Source organism: Gekko japonicus, unplaced genomic scaffold, assembly GCF_001447785.1.
Source record: "Gekko japonicus isolate JY-2015 unplaced genomic scaffold, Gekko_japonicus_V1.1 scaffold360, whole genome shotgun sequence".
NCBI classification, from domain to species: domain Eukaryota; kingdom Metazoa; phylum Chordata; class Lepidosauria; order Squamata; family Gekkonidae; genus Gekko; species Gekko japonicus.
Genome location: NW_015172015.1, coordinates 998,076 through 1,015,597, shown reverse-complemented (window position 1 = coordinate 1,015,597; position 17,522 = coordinate 998,076). Strand labels below are relative to the sequence as shown.

Below are 17,522 nucleotides of genomic sequence, written 5' to 3'. Positions count from 1 at the left end.
AAGGCAAATTTAGTGAATTATTTTCATCTTGTACACAAAGTTATAATTTTTAATGCTTTTTCACATCCATGCTCGAAAATCTGCAGTCTGGTAAAAATGAAAGTAACATTAATTTCTTCAAAAGCATTTTTCACTGAGTTATGTACATTTCATTAGAAGTTTTAAAATGCTCCCATTTGACCACGTTACCAAGAAAATAAAACATTGAATTTATACAGATATTGATCTATATATCAAATACATACAGAATGATGTAAAAACCCTATTCAGTTTTTTTTAAAAAAACTTCTGCCTGGATAAAGTTTTCCTGGGGCAAAAGTTGTTGGTTTTTTCTTTCTTTTTTTTTTAATAAATGGCTGAGACTGTACTTAAATATGAAAATTAAAAAGAAACAAATTTCAATTAATCACAGTTTAATCCCTTTCCAATAAAGGATTGTTACCAAATATATTAGCACCATAATACAAATATGGATGGGAGAAGATGTTCACATCACATAAAAATGACAACAATAAAAACAAACACACACTGAAACCCGTGTTAGTATCAATAGAACAAGAAACTGATAACTGCTTTTGCTTTACTCAGCTTCAGTAAGGATATTTTAAAAGAAACTTAAAAAGCATCAGCTAAGATTCTGAGCAGTGAAAAGAAGGAGCACTTGTGACACAATTTACCTTGTCTGCAGTGCCCTCCATAGAAAATCCTGCCACGTGCCAACTACTGAAATTTGCTAACCATTAGCATCAGTACAGGCCTCAAACCCCTGACCAACATGCCCTACCCCTATCCCAAATTGTTTCCGTAAATCAGTTCACAGTAAAAATAAAATAATGTTCTTAAAGCTACATTATACCAAAATGCATGCATACCAAAAGCAATTAAAGCTGCACAAAAAAAGCTTACTGTCTCCCAGTCACCTGCTGTGTTATGAGGCCACAAATAAATGTGCAGAAATCAAGAAAGTAACAAAAAGAAAAGATTCCTATTCAATTAATGTGGGACAGAACCAATCAAGATAGTTGCATGGCATGGCATTTAAATCAGAAGTTTAAAAATAGGTGAGAGGTTCCCAAATTTAAATTTCAACTATATGCACATATTTCTCAGGACATGAAATCCTGCCCACAGAAAGAAACGGAGGGTGGGGGGAGATCAGCAGTGTCAGCAATATGACATAATACTATACTCTCCTCCCACTGCTGGGACCATCTTCCTTTAAATATGCAGATCTATTTCCAGAAACCTGAGGACTAGCAACAGTGCACTAATCAAGGTTAGCATCCCGCAGCATGATTTAAGGTATGACCTGGTCCAGCAGGCTATTTTGAATGTTTCAGGTTCACTTTCTAGGCTGATGTGGTAGGGGATTGAGGCTGGCTATGGATTTTCCAGCAGCTGCCATGTTCAACAGAGGTAGAAGTAGGGTTGCCATCTGTTTTCCTGACAAACGTTATGTGCTTCAAAAGAACAGAAATTGAACAGGTGATGCTTCCGAGTATAAATGTGCAGTGATAACAATTGTTGAATTTCTGTCTACTGTGTAGCTACTAAAACGATACAAAGCATGTCAGGAAAAAGGTGGCAACTCCAGCTGGGTGTATTGGTTCAAGCTCAATTTCAGATTTTATGTCCATACAAGAATCTTTATACACAAATTCAAGCTTACACTGTAACTTTAATTTCCTTATGATAAAATATACTCCTGTTCCACAAGTGCAGCAGAATGTGGTGGTGGAATCATGAGGTGACTGAATGGAGGTGGGAATCACATTTTTAAAGTTCCCTCTTGTAAAAATTCCCTGGGGGGACAGGGGACCCTCGCATATCATGGAGAAAGGCTCTATCCTAGCCCTTTCCCCATGTTGTGCTAGTTTTCCACTTACACGGAACTATGAATGTAGAGACTTTTAAAAGTGTACGCACAACCTATTCTACTACCTCATTCTGCTGCCTGGGTAGTCCAGGTGTACTACAGGCCTTGTTCTGGATCTCTTTTTCACATTAAGCAGTATTATGCATACAAGTGGTCCCTACTGAAATCATAAGAAATATAAAGCATTACTCTAAGTCCTTCAGAGTCTGACTACATGAGTTCACTGTAATCTTGATTTTCTGCTAGTCCTCCATAGTTTATTATCTTGATTATGTATGGCCCAGATTGACAGAGCCTTGCCACCAAATGGGAAAAACAGTAGATGACTACCATGTCTTGGTCACAAGTTCCTCAGGACTTTGTGTCTGTTAGATCATTCTGTCCCAAAAGCTGGACAGTCAGGTGACATGGGTTATCATTGTTTGGGGAGGCACTGGCTTTAAAGAAATAAATGAAAAGTAACACTATATTACTAGAAGAAAAAAGAGAAGAAAGAGATAGTTACACTGTTTTGACGAGGACTTTTGAAATTAATATTGTCTATGATCCAGTGAACTTCTTTATGTCTGCACACAATACAGCTTTCTGTTTCTCCCTTCCAGAAAGCGGCCCTCCTGTGTTGCTTATGAGCCATTCTGTAAATGGGAGAAGTTTAAAACACAACTGGAACTTTTAAGGATGAGGTGGGGGTAGCATGCTGCTCAGAAAAAGACCCAGCTAGACCCAGAGGTTCCCCTCAGTTCTCTGGATCATGACCATAATCATTATAGGACATAAAGTATCGAATTACTGCCTAAATTCACAGGCGTCTGATACCAAAAATCAGTTTTTAAAATATGTATACATGAAGGAGTCGTCAAAAATGGCCCAACTATATGAAAAAAATTACTAGAAACTGTTCTCATACATTCCTATACTATACAGAAAAAATGTACTTCCAGTAGTTACTACAAAATTTTACACCATTATCCCCTCTTGCATAGAATGTGGTAAACCTTTGCATATCAACAATGGTATATACCCAACAGAGCAAGATAATTAAGAAAATAATCAAATTGCTGGTTTTCAACTTTCTGTGTGTTTTTAAAAATTCAAAAACAATGACATGCCAAAAAAACTATATCTGGGGCTTTTGTGGGTTGCTAGTCATAGGCTTGAACGTTGCAGGGGTTAATCAAAAGAATTAATTCCTTCTAAATCCTACTCTAAAAAATTGGACAAGTTATACTGCTCTAAATAGGACCTGCTATGACCCAGAAGCACTTTATAGAACACAAGCAGTTAATTCCTGAGAGTTTAGTTAATGAACCTTACTGGTAAAAGCAAAACTCTTGACGCACATCATCCTGTCACAACACCGCAGAGTGGAGATTTCAGCATGTTCAATTCCACGACTAAAGCCATCTGCTGATATCCAGATTTAACTCTCTGCAAAAAGATTCTAGGTAATTCAGCATTCTTGCATTTTTGCTACACCAGTCACAACCAGCTATTGAAAAAGATGTTGATTTCAAACTATCAGCAGCCAAGCCAAAGAAAACAGGATGCCTAAACACAATCTTCAGGCAAACCAGGTTAATTCACTTCAAGCTAAAAGCTGTTCCACACAGGTGAGAAAGCAAAATGCTAGCTCCCAAAGTAGACTTGCACCTTCCCATGCTGCATTTCTCACTTCATCTGTGTCTTTCAGTAAGACGAAACGCCAAACTGCAGCTGTTTCTGCATAAAAGGGCCTTTCAAGTATAGTATATCACCCTTTCCTTGCACAAGACAAAACTCCCAAACTGATTGCCATTCTAAAATCATTCAATTGAAATCCCTTGACACTTTGCTGATCATTTGCTTGAATATACCAAGAATTCAAAATGCAAACCAGAATGCAGCTATATCTAGTCCACCATTCACTGACCTCAACAGAGACTGGACTAGAACATGATTTAATAGAATCTCAAGTAGATAACAAGCATGTTGTCACTTTTTTGAAAAAATACTCTTCCATTCAGACTCCATTCCAACTTATCTGGTGTATGTTTTCACCACCCTAAGATTTTAATTGCAAGATCTGACAATGGAAAGGACAGATTATATGAATTGTGTAGCTTTAAAATTCAGAATCTCCTAGCTTGTACAAGAAGGTTCACTTATTATGACAGTTCACTTGCATTTTCAGCTATACTACCAACCTCCAAGGGTTTTCTGCAATCCTGCTCATTAAGCTTTTAATTCTTACCCAAAAAATTAGACTTTCGTTTTTGAACAACGCACAATAAATCTGAACTTGAAAATATTACAAAAATTCTTTCAAAAGCTTCAAATACAACACAAAAGTGTCATTTTTTGTAATAAATTGAAAACTCTTTTTTCACTAAAATAGTTTCCTTGCCCTCCAAAAATTCTCAGTTGAAATCTTATCTCCAATTAGCAAAGTGCCCTTAGTAGAAGCTGTCCAACTGTATCCTCAGAATGGGAATGTCAGTCTTGCAGAAAGGCTCTTTTTATACAGGCTTCAAAGAGTGCCTTTTAGGGTTCTTGCTTGATGTAGTGGCTGGCAGATCCATTGCTTTCCTGATCAGATGCTCCTTGAAGAAAGCTGTATTCTTCTCCATCTAGTAACTCCTCCTTCAGCTGCAGTGAAGATACTAAACATGGAAAAAGAGGTTAAAAATTGATTCAGTGAATATATGAAGACACTGGGAACATTTCTTTGCAGTTAATTTTATGTGAAGTGACCAACAACACTCAAACTTTTGATGCTACATTTGCAAGCAGCAAAGCGTAAGCCCCAAATCTGATGCTGGAAAACTAAAATTTAAATTCAGTATGCATACTGAAAACCTCCCAGAGTTTAGTTATTTATTTATTTCTTGGACTTATCTCCCGCCCTCCCCGCAGACGGGCTCAGGGCGGCTCACATAAGTTGGCACCATATGCCAAGTCACAATAAAATGTATAAAACAGTTAAAATTGTATGTTGGTGGGCTGAAATTAAAAATATGACCTGGGGGGGGGGGGAAAGATGTACATAGGGATACTGTAAGGATTTTAATGTAATTTCCATCCAGTAATTTTAGAGAGATTTACTTTGCACTGTCAACAGAATCCTCATCATCATGATCCACAGTGTCTCATGGGAATCTTTGAGGAGAAACATTCTAACTCTAATGACAGAAAAGAATGAAACATGCAAGTGGCTAAGGAGGGGATTCATTCGATCAAAGAATGGGACTGAAAGCTGGGTTCAAAACAAAGAAAATCCCACTGATGGATTACCCTTGGCAAAGAGGTCCAATACACTGGATCAACCTAGTTACACTATCATCATTTACTGTTTCAATAGCACTTATCAAAAAGTAAAGTGCTTTACAATCATACTATTTGTTCTCACATCCCCTTCCCCAAAATCATTCATTCACCACTACTCATGTGGTACAGACTGGGAAAATGCTGACAGTTATTTGCCACCAAACCACACAATGAGTTCTTACCAGAAGTAGGACTTTGAACCTAGATTGTATTTGAGTCCAAATTCAACACTCCTTGTAAAATTACACATTGATTCTCATGACTGATAGTCAAAGATTATAGTTGTGGGCCAAGGTAGGGAGGAAGCAATTTATCCTTTATTATTGCTCTTATATTGCTTAGTAAAAACTTTAAACCACAGGAAGCAGTGATTTCTTCCCTCATGTACTGTCACTGTAGAACTGCCAGCAAAATAAACAGGGCCGTTATCCAAGTGAAGACATTTTAGTTGATTAATTATATCTCTATTAAATCTTCTTAAATTACTTGAGTTGATTCCCATGGATCCATTCTATCTGTGGAGGTGTCTTCCCCCAGCACAAAGAATCCTTCCTGATGCAAGAGCCTGATATATGAGGGCAAAGCTCCTTCCACCACAGGAAAGCTCCCCCATGAATGGAAAGATTACCACCTATCAGAGTAGATACTACTTTAGTAAACTCTGTCTCATATACTGGAAACAATGGCTCTACTAATGTGGCACCCACCCCCAATTTTACTGTTACAATACCATCTACCTCAGTACATAAAAGCATTGTAACTACAAACAAAAACAGGGTTGCACTTACCTATAACGGCTGTTTCACCAAGGTGTCTTCTGTGCAAACACACACTGGGACTCCATCCAAGCAAGCCTGCCATGGAAGATTCATTTCCAAGATAAAAAAGTTATCTAGAGGGCGTCCTTCCCCCTTTGAGCCCTTGTGAGCCATCCTTCCCGCCCAAATGGTCACACGATCCTGAGTTGCCACGACAAAATCTAAACTGAGAACTCACAGTGGGGCAGGCAGGGGGAGGGGAATGTGTGCCTGCACAGAAGACAACTCAGTGAACAACGGTTACAGGTAGGTGCAACCTCATTTTCATCTTTGGTCTTCTGTGCAGTCCCCCATTGCTACTATCTAGGACATGGAGTGAAGTTCTCACCTTATATATATTACTGGAACAGCAAGTACAGGACAGCCTTGCCAACTTCAGATTCTTTTCTTGCCTGCCGGTCCAGTGCACAATGCTTCACAAATGCATCCGTGGACAAGTTGGTGGCAGATCTGCAGATTTCAAGCAGGTTGCATGAGCACGAACTTGCAAAGGAGACAACACCCCTGCCTGTTCGTAACAGAGTTTTATTGCTGATACAATTCATCTTGACAATGATTGCAAGGACACTTGCTTCCCTTTATTACATCCAACATATGAAATAAAGAAGATAACCCATTTTCTTAATGGTCATGTTCTCTTGAGGTAGAACAGTAATGCCCGCTTGACATCTAGGGTGTGCAGTACATGTTCAGGGAAAGGAGGGATAGGGGAAAAACACAGGCAGCTCAATATCCTGTAAAAACAGGTTGCTTACCTGTAACTAATGGTCTTCGAGTGGTCATCTGTGCATTCACACCTCTGGGATATAGTGCGCCTGGGCCGACCCCAATCAGTAAAATAGAAAGCAAAAGGGATTTTCGCACCCTTTCCACAGTCACGTGCCAGGCTCCAGTGTGCATGACTAGGGAGGGGCACAACAATCCCCCTATTTCCTTCTGACCGCTGCCATCAGTCTCAGAGCAAAAAAAAGACAAGAGGACCGAAAGCAGCGGGGAAGGAGGGCGGGTGGTGTGAATGCACAGATGACCACTCGAAGATCATCAGTTACAGGTAAGCAACCTGTTTATCTTCTTCGTGGTCTCTGTGCATCACACCTCTGGGAGATTAACAAGCAATATATGCCTACCTGGAGAAGGGAACTGAAGGTCCTAGACATGCACCACCTGCAACACAGCTTGTCCCACCGCAGAGTGCTGATGAAGATGTACATCCAAGGCGTAATGCTTCACGAACGTGTGAGGAGAGGTCCAGGTTGCTGCGTTGCAGATATCACAGAGCGATGCACCTCTCAGGAAGGCCGTGGACATTGCTATGGCCGGAGTGGAGTGGGCCTGAAGCGGTCCCAGGAGCGGCTTATTGGCCAGTAGATAGCACAGGTTAATTGTCTCCACAATCCACTTGGACAGTCGCTGAGATGACAACTTCTTTCCCTGTATGGGCAGGGCATGGGAGACAAACAGGGCTGGGGACTTTCTAAAAGGCCATGTCCTGTCCAGGTAAGAAAACCGGAAGAACCATGTCAGCACGCAGGTGGAACTCCGAAACAACCTTGGAAAGAAAGGTGACGTCTGGGGCCAAGATAACGCCATTGTGGTGAAAACTCAGGTAGGGTGGGTCACAGCAAAGCACAGACAGCTCACTTACTCTCCAGGCTGACCAGGAAGTCCATCTTCCATGACAGGAGTTGCAAACTACATGTAGCCATGGGCTCGAAAGGCTTGTCCATCAGTTTAGACAGCACCAAAGGTAAGTCCCAGGCTGGTGTAGGGCCCCGAGACAGGGGGAAAAGGTGATTGAGGCCCCTAAGGAACTGTTTGGTCTGCGGGTGGGAAAAAACAGAGTAACCATCCACCGCAGGGTGATTAGCGGAAATGGCGGCTAAATAAATGCGCAACAAGGCACAAGTAAGGCCTAAATCTAAACGGGACAACAAGAGACCAAAAATTGCAACCAAGTCCAAAGGGGGGTCTAGGCAACCCCAACAAGCTAAGGTAAGCTAACAACTTCTTCCATTTCCCATCACAGGAAATACGTGTAGAAGGCTTACAACAGTTCAACAAGATGTGGTCTATCCTGTTCTTAATCCGCTCTACAGGATCATCCACGCTGTGAGCTTGAGATATGGCACATCGTGATGCAGCACCTGACCCTTCTGCGCAAGGAGGAGATCTGGCACCGCTGGAAAGTGAATGAAGGAGCCCTTGGACATGTGAAGCAGAGTGGTGAAGCAGAGTGGGGAACCAGTGCTGATGGGGCCACCATGGGGTCACAAGGATGCACCGCGGCTGTTCCTTCATTATCTTGTTGATCACCTTGGTGAGAAGAGGGATCGGTGGGAAGAGAAACATGTGCCTGTGGGACCATGCTTAGAGAAGTCCGTCTCCCAGGGATAGGGGGTCCCTCCCTGCTCTAGAGCAGAACAGGTAACATTTCACATTCCGACGTGTTGCAAATGCGTCTACTTCTGGTTGGCCCTATCTGTCAAAAATCGGGTGGAGATATATCCAATTGAGTTCCCACTCGTGCAACGATGTTCCTCCTCTGCTCAGGAAGTCCGCCTGCAATTTAGGGACCCGGGCAGATGGGCTATCAGGAAGACACCCCACAGTTGGCATTCATTCCAAATCTCAAGGGCCAGTTGACACAGGCCCTGTCCCACCTTGACAGTTGAGGTAACACAGAGCCGTGGTGTTGTCTGTTAAGACTGCTATTGTGTGATGGGCCACCAGGTGGCGAAAAGACCTGAGAGCATACTGGGTGGCTAACAGTTCCAAAAAGTTGATATGTTTGTGGGCCACATGAGCCTCCCACCTGGAGCCCACACACATCCCCTTGGGATGCGCTCCTCATCCCCAAAGTGACACATAAGTGGTGAATGTCAAGGATGGGGCGGGTGGGTGAAACGGAGCACTCACCAGTCCAACGAGTCCACCACCTGTGCAGGGAGGATGAATCTCTGGGACTGGGGCTGAGCTTGTGGGTGGATCCTCCTGAGGAACCACAGCTAAAGCAGCCTCATGTGAAGCCGGGCAAAAACTAGTACTGCTGTAGTGGCAGACATCAGTCCAAGGAGGCATTGGATTTGCCTCGCAGATCCTTTGCTGACATAAGAGGCTTATGAGAGAAGTGATGTTGTCCGCTCATTTGGGGGGAAGAAATGCCCTGCAGACCCTCGAGTCTAGGATTGTCCCAATGAACTGGACCTGCAATGAAGGGGTGAGCATAGATTTTTTGAAGTTCACTCTTAGCCCTAATGCCTCTGGGGTGCCTAGAGTCAGATATACGTGGCTTAGCAAGATGGCTTCTGAATCTGCTACCAGCAACCAATCATCGATGTACAAAAAATTCATACACTGCGCAGACGAAGGTGGACAGCGATGACTACCATCATCTTCGTAAAAACTCGGGGGGGGGGCGTAGATAGCCCGAAAGGGCCTTGTATTGGAAATGTCCCTCCCCTACAGCAAAACGCAGAAACAGCCTGTGAGCCAGATGGATCGTCATGTGGAAATACGCGTCTTGCAAGTCCAGAGTCACCATCCACACACCCTGTTCGAGAAATGGTTTCTGAGGTCTATAATTGGACGGAGCCCTCCAACCTTCTTGGGGACTGTAAAATAGCGGGAATAAAATCCGTGGTGATGTTGGGGTGCAGGAACCGGTTCTATAGCATCTTTTTGAAGATGGTTCTGAATTTCTTCTAGGAGTGTACTCGATGGTGGAGTGAGTACGAAGGTGGAGGTCATAGGAACTTGGATAAACTCTATAAGGTATCCCTCCTTGATGACAGAGAGAACCCACTGATCTGATGTTATCCTTTGCCAGGCAGACAGGTAAGGAGACAGGCGGGTGGGAGGTGTGGATAGATGAAGTCAAAGACTCTACTTAGGAGCCTCAGGAGCCTTTGCCATAGGTTGTGTGCCCGGTGAAAACTTGGGTTTGCTTCCATAAGGGCGTGAAGACATGTTTGGTGACCTTTGCCACTGTGGCTTGGGAGAGGACTTGAGTGAGGACCTGCGAGACCATGACTTGTTCCATGACCTTGCCCTGTTGTGTTTTGGGGCTTGTGTAACTCCCAGATTGCGAGAAGTCTTGATACTCTTGTCTAGGTCCTGCAAGACAGTAACAGTCATGGAACTGAAGAGACCCTTGCCTTCAAAAGGAAGGTCCTCAACAAAGGACTTTGTATCCTGCTGTAAAGCTGTGGAGAGCAACCAGGTGTGTCGCCGAAGGGTGACAGCTGAGGTGAATGTCTTAGCTGCCACATCCAGAGTGTGTTTGGCAGCATTAAGCTGATGCTTCGCCAAAAGCATGCCATTTTTTTGAATTCGCCTAGCTTGACGGTTAAGGTCATCAGGAAGGGCTGCGATGAATTCAGAAAACTGCTCCCAAAGAGCATATTGATATCTCCCCATACAGGCAGTGTAGTTGGAAGTCTTGATACCCAGTGCTCCAACGGAGTAAAACTTTATACCGAGTCTAACTTCTTTCCCTCCTTACCAGGGGTTGAGGAATGACCATGTTTGCCCTTTGAAGAGGAGGTGACAATCACCGAATTTGGTTTAGGGTGGATGAATAAAAACTCAGCTCCCGTTTCCTGCTTCTTGTACATGTGATCTATTCTCCGGCTAGAGATGTTAGTGGAAGCTGGAGGGGCCAGGGAACTTTGGCTGCTTACAGGAGGACCGAGGTCATAGGCAAGGCGATGGCTATCAACGTGTCCATCTGGACAATATCAAACACTGAGTCCGTGACTGTAGGCGGAGGCTAAACGGTTGATAGGGTCAGTGTGTTAGCCATTCGCTTAACAAAATCCCCATAAGACTTGAGGTCCTCTGATGGGGATATCGGGAGGTCCTCAGCCAACTGCTGCAGTAGAGAGGGTTCCACCGGAAGATCTGGATGCTCATCCCCAGAGTGCGACGAAGTATCGGAGGAGACAGTGCTCCGAAGGCTCCGAAAATGACACTGGGAGCATCGGGGTTGAAGGATTCAGCTCCGATGGGTCTTTTAAACTGCAAGGGCCTCAGCGGCGGCGGTTTATACAGCTTGCCCATCAGCTTTGAGGGTTGTGGATCAGCAAACTCCGATGCTGGGGGAGGGTCTCAGTATCAAGAGAGCTGAGACGAGGTGGATTGATGATCCCAGTCCACCGGCGTGCGAGGCGGGAGCCATGGCATTCCGCAAGGAAAGGGATAGGCTCCATACATATATTGCCACTGACACTGGTCCCAGGACGGTGGAGGGGGGTGGAACGGTCCCGTCGGCCAAACCCGATCATCAGGTCGATGCGGGGAAGGATGCACAAAGGTGCCCGCTCCTTGATCTGAGTGAAGGCTCTTGACATTGGAGGATCCAGAGACCTGTGTTAAGTCCATATCATGCTCAGCGTCTGTGAGCTGAATAGGATGCAGCAAAGGTGAAGGTGGTGCACCTTGTAGCTGCCCACGGCCAGAAGAGTCAAGCAAAGCAGCCCCAATAGGATTCGATTCTGTGGCCCGACGAGGGGTCGACGGAGCCTTAGAAGGGGAACCTTTCTTATGCTTCTTGTGCTTGACAGGCTGGTTGTCCTTTGCCCTCCCTATGCTTCTTGGTGAGTGTGTGGGCTTCGGACTGGGATGTCAGGACTGAGCGTTTCAGCACCGGTCGATCGACATCAGAATGGGCTGGTGTCGAAGACAACATGGTTGTTGACCCCGAGGCAGAAGTTGACACTGAGGCATTCCCGAAGTGTCCTGCAACAACGCCATCGGTGAAAGGGCCAACTATAGCAATGCAACATGAAGTCTGGCAGCCCTGTTCTTTCTCATCTGTTTCGAAAACTTGGCACAATGAGCACAAGAGTCCACTTGGTGCGATTCCCCGAGGCACAGGAGACAAAGAGAGTGTTCGTCAAGGGGGCGATTTTGCTACCGCACTTTAGGCACCGTTTGAAGAAACCCCACCATTTGGCCATAGGCCGGGTGGCGGAAGTAGTCTGCCAAGGCAGAAAAACAATGAAAGAGTCCAATTTCTCTAACACTATTTTTTGTTTCCCTAACTAGGAATCCATCGAAAACAGGAGAAAACCAAAAGGCCAAAGAGAAAAGTTACTGACCAAGGCAGAGAAGATCCTACCAGCGCGGGGGTCAGAAGAGAACTGGCGGGATTGTTGTGCCCCTCCCTAGTCATGCGCACTGGAGCCCAGCACGTGACTGGGGAAAGGGTGCGAAAATCCCTTTTGCTTTCTATTTTACCTATCGGGGGCGGGCGGGCACACTATATCCCAGAGGTGTGATGCACAGAGACCACGAAGAAGATCAGGTGGAACATGGACACCACCTTAGGTAGAAATGCCAAACTAGGCCTGAGTACTACATGTTCTACAAAGAATTTAAAAAACCGGGGGAGGGGGGGTTTCAGCACACAGAGCCACTAGCTTACCAACTCTTCTAACTAATGTTATAACTAAAATACAAATTTTGACTGACAACAGGTCCAATGGGCAAGTGGACATGGGCTCAAATGGCTTTAGCATCATTTGTGAGAGCACTAAAGAAAGACCCCCGCAGAACCAAAATGGGATGCAGGGGATACGTGTTCATCAACCCCATAAGAAACTGCTTAGAAAGTCGATGGGAACATACTGACTGGCCCTTGATGAGAGAAGGGAGATATGGCTGCCAAGTGAACCTTTACAGAGGAGCAGGCCAACCCTGGGATTTCAAAGTGAATAGGTAATGGAGAACTAGAAATATTGAGCATGATATGGGGGATTAGCCCTCCAAATAGGCCCACGCTTCAAAGTGCTTCCATTGATTCTCATAAGATTGTCTGGTAGATGTCTTGCGGGAATTATGCAGGACTTTCTAAATATGCAGGGGAAGGGTTAGTCACTTATCAACCTCCACGCCATGAAGCAGAGGTGAAGGATGTTGTGCTGCCGCAGCTGTCCAATCTTCAACAGCTCGGGGGCTTCCGGGAGGTGAATATAGACCCTTCTGGGTCCCTTGAAGAGAGGGGCAAACCATACCTGTCGAGGTCAGAAGGGTGCCTCGGATATGGAGCAGCCGATTGAGTGACACCCAAGGATCTCTTATCTGTGCCAGTGTGTCGTCTGTGCTTTCTGAGAAGAGGGTAGTGCCCTTGAAAGGTAAGTCCTCTATCTTGTTTCTGGTTTCCACAGAGAGCACGGTACAGCACAGCCATGCATCAGGTCTGAGAACTATGGAGGATGTAATGGTTCTGATCGCAGAGTCAGTCGAATATCAGGCAGCATTGATCTGCTGTTTAGACAATCTTAGAACCTCAGCCTGGAGAACCTTGGCCAGATCTCTTTTGTCCTCAGGTAGGAGCTCCAGGCAAGGATATATCTTTAGACACAGAAATAGTTGATATGCCCCCATAATAGCCTGAAAGTTATAAACCCGAAAGGCTAGGGCCAACGATGAGTATGTTTTATATAGAGTCCAACATCCATCCTTCCTTATCCATTGGGGTGGAATGAAAGGATAACCTAGATCTGTTTTGAAGCTCCTCAGTTATCAAGAAGGATGGCAGTGGGTAGGTGGACAAAAACCTCTCATCTCAACCCTGTAGAGGCTCTCTATGCACCTAGAGGTAGCAGAGGTAGAGACAGTTTTTTCCAGATGTCCTTGCAGATGTCTTTGAAACTCTCTAACACTGGGAAGGCTAGCATGCTCGGGGTACCAGAGTATAATTGACCAAGAATTTTGACCTTGAATTTGTGTTCCATGGCCACAATGTCTATCTCTACAGCCTGAGCCATTCTAGTCATGTGCTCGGCGTATAGACCCAGGTCCTCATTGGGTCATATTAGTGCAGGATCCCCAACCGGTTTGTTGTGTGATGGATCAGAGGGGATCTCTGAGCTGTGTTTAGATTCCTGTCTGAGCTCCTCATCTCTCTTATCCAAGAGAGGGATAGTGGGTCGATGTCTTGGTGGAACTGACAGAAAAGCAGATGGATGGCTTCAGTATTGAGTGGGCCGATAGAAGCCCTGGTCAGCATGGTGTGGGGGTGGAAGACATTCTGGCCAGTACTGGAGATAAGCCTGGGACATATAGTATGGATATGGCTGCCAAGGTAAGGGGGGTATGCATGGTGCCAAGCTACAGAACTTGAGTTTATCTGTGCCGGTTTTGGATCCAGAGCTGTCATTGGATCAAACAGGATTCACCTCTGAAACAGATCTGTGAGGCAGAGTGCACTGATGGGGTCGTTGGTGGAATGGAGGAGGGAACTTGGGATTCAGGCATTGGATTCCTAGGAACTGACCTAGAGGACCGATGAGGGCGAGTTTCTCATCTAGACTTCTCCTTGTATTTGGATCTAGAGTGACTCGTCTTCATCAGCGGTTGTGAAGTACTCCTTGGAACTGATGGATCCAGAGAGAAAGATCAGCATCAAGTTGGTTTGGAACAGGTGGTTGATGGACTCAATGGACCCGGGGCTACCAGGGAATACCTCAGCAATTTTGAGATAGTTGGTGGGGCAGTTTTGGGAGGCTTTCTTCCACAAAACTATTGTTAAATGGAATATCCAATCACTCTGTGCCTTTGGAGTGAATTGTTGGCACCCCCAACAGGTTTCCACATTGTGCTCTTCTCTGAGCACAAAAGACACAAAATATGTCCATCAGAGTGATGCCTTTGTGTACCGCATCTGGTACATTTCTTAAAGAGGGTCTTCTGAGCCATCTTTTCCCAAGAGAAATAAGGGAAGACCTCTCCAGTAAAACAAGGCAGAGTGCTAAGGCAGCCCTTAAACCTTAAAGGAGAAGCACACAGCAAAGAGTGTGCAATTTCCTCTCTGTCCGGCTCACCCTGTCTTCTCTCCTGGCCTGAAGGTACAAATATTAGTACTTTTCTCCCGTAGGGAGTTGCTGGAAAATAGCAACCTTTCCTCCTCTTTTTGTTCTTAGCGCTCAAGAGCTGTGAAAATACAACCTTCCTCAATGGTAGCAAAAAAGTAACTGAGAGGAGGCGCCCCCTCCCATCGATCATTTGGGCAGGAAGGATGGCTCACAATGGCTTGGGGGGTGACCTCTAGATGTCTTTTTTAAGCTCGGAAATGAATCTTCCTCAGAAGACCTGCTTGGTTGCAGAGAAAAAAGATGGAGGTTTTATCAAACTCCTGGAAAGGTCTTATACATCTGGCATGATAGGTCACATTCCAAAGTCTTGTCTCTCCCTCTTCCCCCACCCTTTGTCCTCTACATCGACAGCAATCCTGAGTTATACTCATCTAAAGTCATTGAAGTCCATAGGTTTAGAACTACATTACTAGCCTCCTATATGTTTCACTTTTCAGAGAGCAAGTAGTTAGATTTTTATTTATCTTCTCAGAATGCCTGGTGTGCCACTACTGTCACCCAGGGCTTTACAACAGTACTTAAAATACATAACTCCTCCTGCCAAGTTTGTTTCCTGATTTAACATGCGTGTACATGCATGTATGTGTAAAAGTAAAAATGGCAGCCTATACACTATGTAGGAGCCTGCCCCATGTTAGGCTGGATGATTTGCAAGAGCTACTTAAAGCATAGCAGGTTTCATCACCTTTCAGCCACAACTCACTGTGTGTGTTTCAACTTAAGCCAAAGGAGGCTTACTTTGATGCCTTAAAACTGCCTTCTTTGTAGTGTTCATCCTAATTTTTAAGAATCGTTCAGCATCCTAATTTTTAAGAATCATTCAGCATAACTAGGTAGAGCCCTGTTTATATTGAACAATATCATGCCTTTATTATGTGAAGACTCCCCTGCGTAACAATTGGAACTTTCTTTCTGATGTGCCAGTGAATGAATATAAGGGCTTCTAGCTTTAAACAACATGCGAGGCATATTTAAACATGCACTCCTTCATTTACAGTTCAACACAGTATATTCCCACCAGACTCAGAGGATGTAATTACTCTGAATTACAGCCTCTTTTAGCAGCTATGAGATTCTTCTTAACTACAGCTAAATCATTATGGGAACACAGAGAAAAGGCTGGTTCCCTTAGGATTGTAGAACTCCCTTTCCCTGCATTGAAGCCACAGCTGGAAATTTTGCTACAAAACACTGCACAACGTTTTATGTAGATTTCACTGGTAATTTTAACTGGTATCCCATTTGATTATTTAAGGGATTATCAGACATTTATTGATTTTATACTGAATTTTGGTTTTCATTTGGCTTCTTGTCCAAGGTACCAAGATGGGGGTAGGCTAGAGATCTAGTAAAATGGAAACGTTTAGGAACAATACTTTTAAAAGGCTCCAGAGTAAGGATCTAAGAGCTCACTATGTTACTAAACATATATGTTATTTGATATTAATACATTTAACATTCTAATGCCCCCTCCAGCAAGAATTATTGTTTAAAGGAGCAAAAGTTTAAACGCTGAGATATTACAGAAGATGAGTTAGAGCTGAATGCATAGAAAGCAGATCCAATTCCGACAAATTTTTAAGACCATCTCGTCTTGGTTAAAAGGATATAAAGCAAATGATGATGACAACTGCATGAAAAATGGTTAAAATTAAACTGCTAAGTGCAAAACAAAACATTGTCAAAGTTTAATAAATGCAATATCCAAAGGACTGATTGATGATCAAATAATTAAAACACTGAAAAAATAGTAGCTCAAAGATCCTGGAGAAAAAAGTGGGTGAGAGGGAACAGATTACACTGTACTGCTGTTTCTTTTGTATGCTTCGTGTGAAGCATCCATTCGTTGCTATTCTTTTTTTTTTTAAGCCCCCGGAGGGGATTTTTTATTGATTTTTTAAACACTACAAAAACTAGAACAGAAAAAAGGGAAAGGGAAAGCTACATATAAGGGAAAAAGTAAAGAACCCACTACTAACTAAAAACCCAAGAGAGGAGAGCTCCAAGTAGCTTTTTATACTTCAGACTTTTCATCTTTGTACTTCTTATGAACTGTGCCAATCTTTTAACCCTTTTAACCATCCCCAGTTACATTTAATTGCCCAATAACAGTGCCCCCCATCATCCCCTAGAACAAAAGTTCTCAAAGGCACAATTCAGAGTCCTTCAGCCTTTACTTCTTCTTCTCTCTCTTCCGCAGTTTGTAGGAACTTTTCGGGGCTGATGCCCCCTGCTCAGACAAAGAGTCCTCACCAGACGAACCAGTTTCCAGCTCTCCACTGGACTTATCGTCCTCTTCTTTTTTCTCGTCCTCTGGCCTTCCCAGCTGCTCCTTTAGAAACTCTTGAGCTTTAAGAACAGAGTCAATCTTGACCTTCTTCTCCTTGATCTTGAATATTAGTCCTTCTGGAACCAGCCATTTATATCCAATTGAGTTTGTTTGGAGGAAAAACACAAGTTCTTTGTATTTCTTTCTGCGTTGTCTTACTTCAAATGGAATATCCTTTAGCGTTCTGACAGCATTCTCCCCCACCTTCAGGGGTGTCGCAGCAACTGCTTTCATGATAGCATCCCTGACGTGCCTCTTCGAGAATCTTACTACAATTTCCCCAGGCAGATTATTTTTCTTTATGTATCCTGAATATGACC

General features: G+C 43.9%; 1 protein-coding gene across 1 annotated transcript in view; it reads right to left on the bottom strand.

Moving 5' to 3' along the window:
* Positions 1-4,263: 4,263 nt before the first annotated feature.
* Positions 4,264-17,522, bottom strand: part of MBTD1 (mbt domain containing 1) — an 82,653-nt gene continuing 69,394 nt past the window's right edge. The window contains exon 16 of the mRNA XM_015420363.1: positions 4,264-4,515. Coding sequence (XP_015275849.1) covers positions 4,397-4,515 — 119 coding nt within the window. The 3' untranslated portion in view covers positions 4,264-4,396. The remainder of the gene's footprint in view (positions 4,516-17,522) is intronic.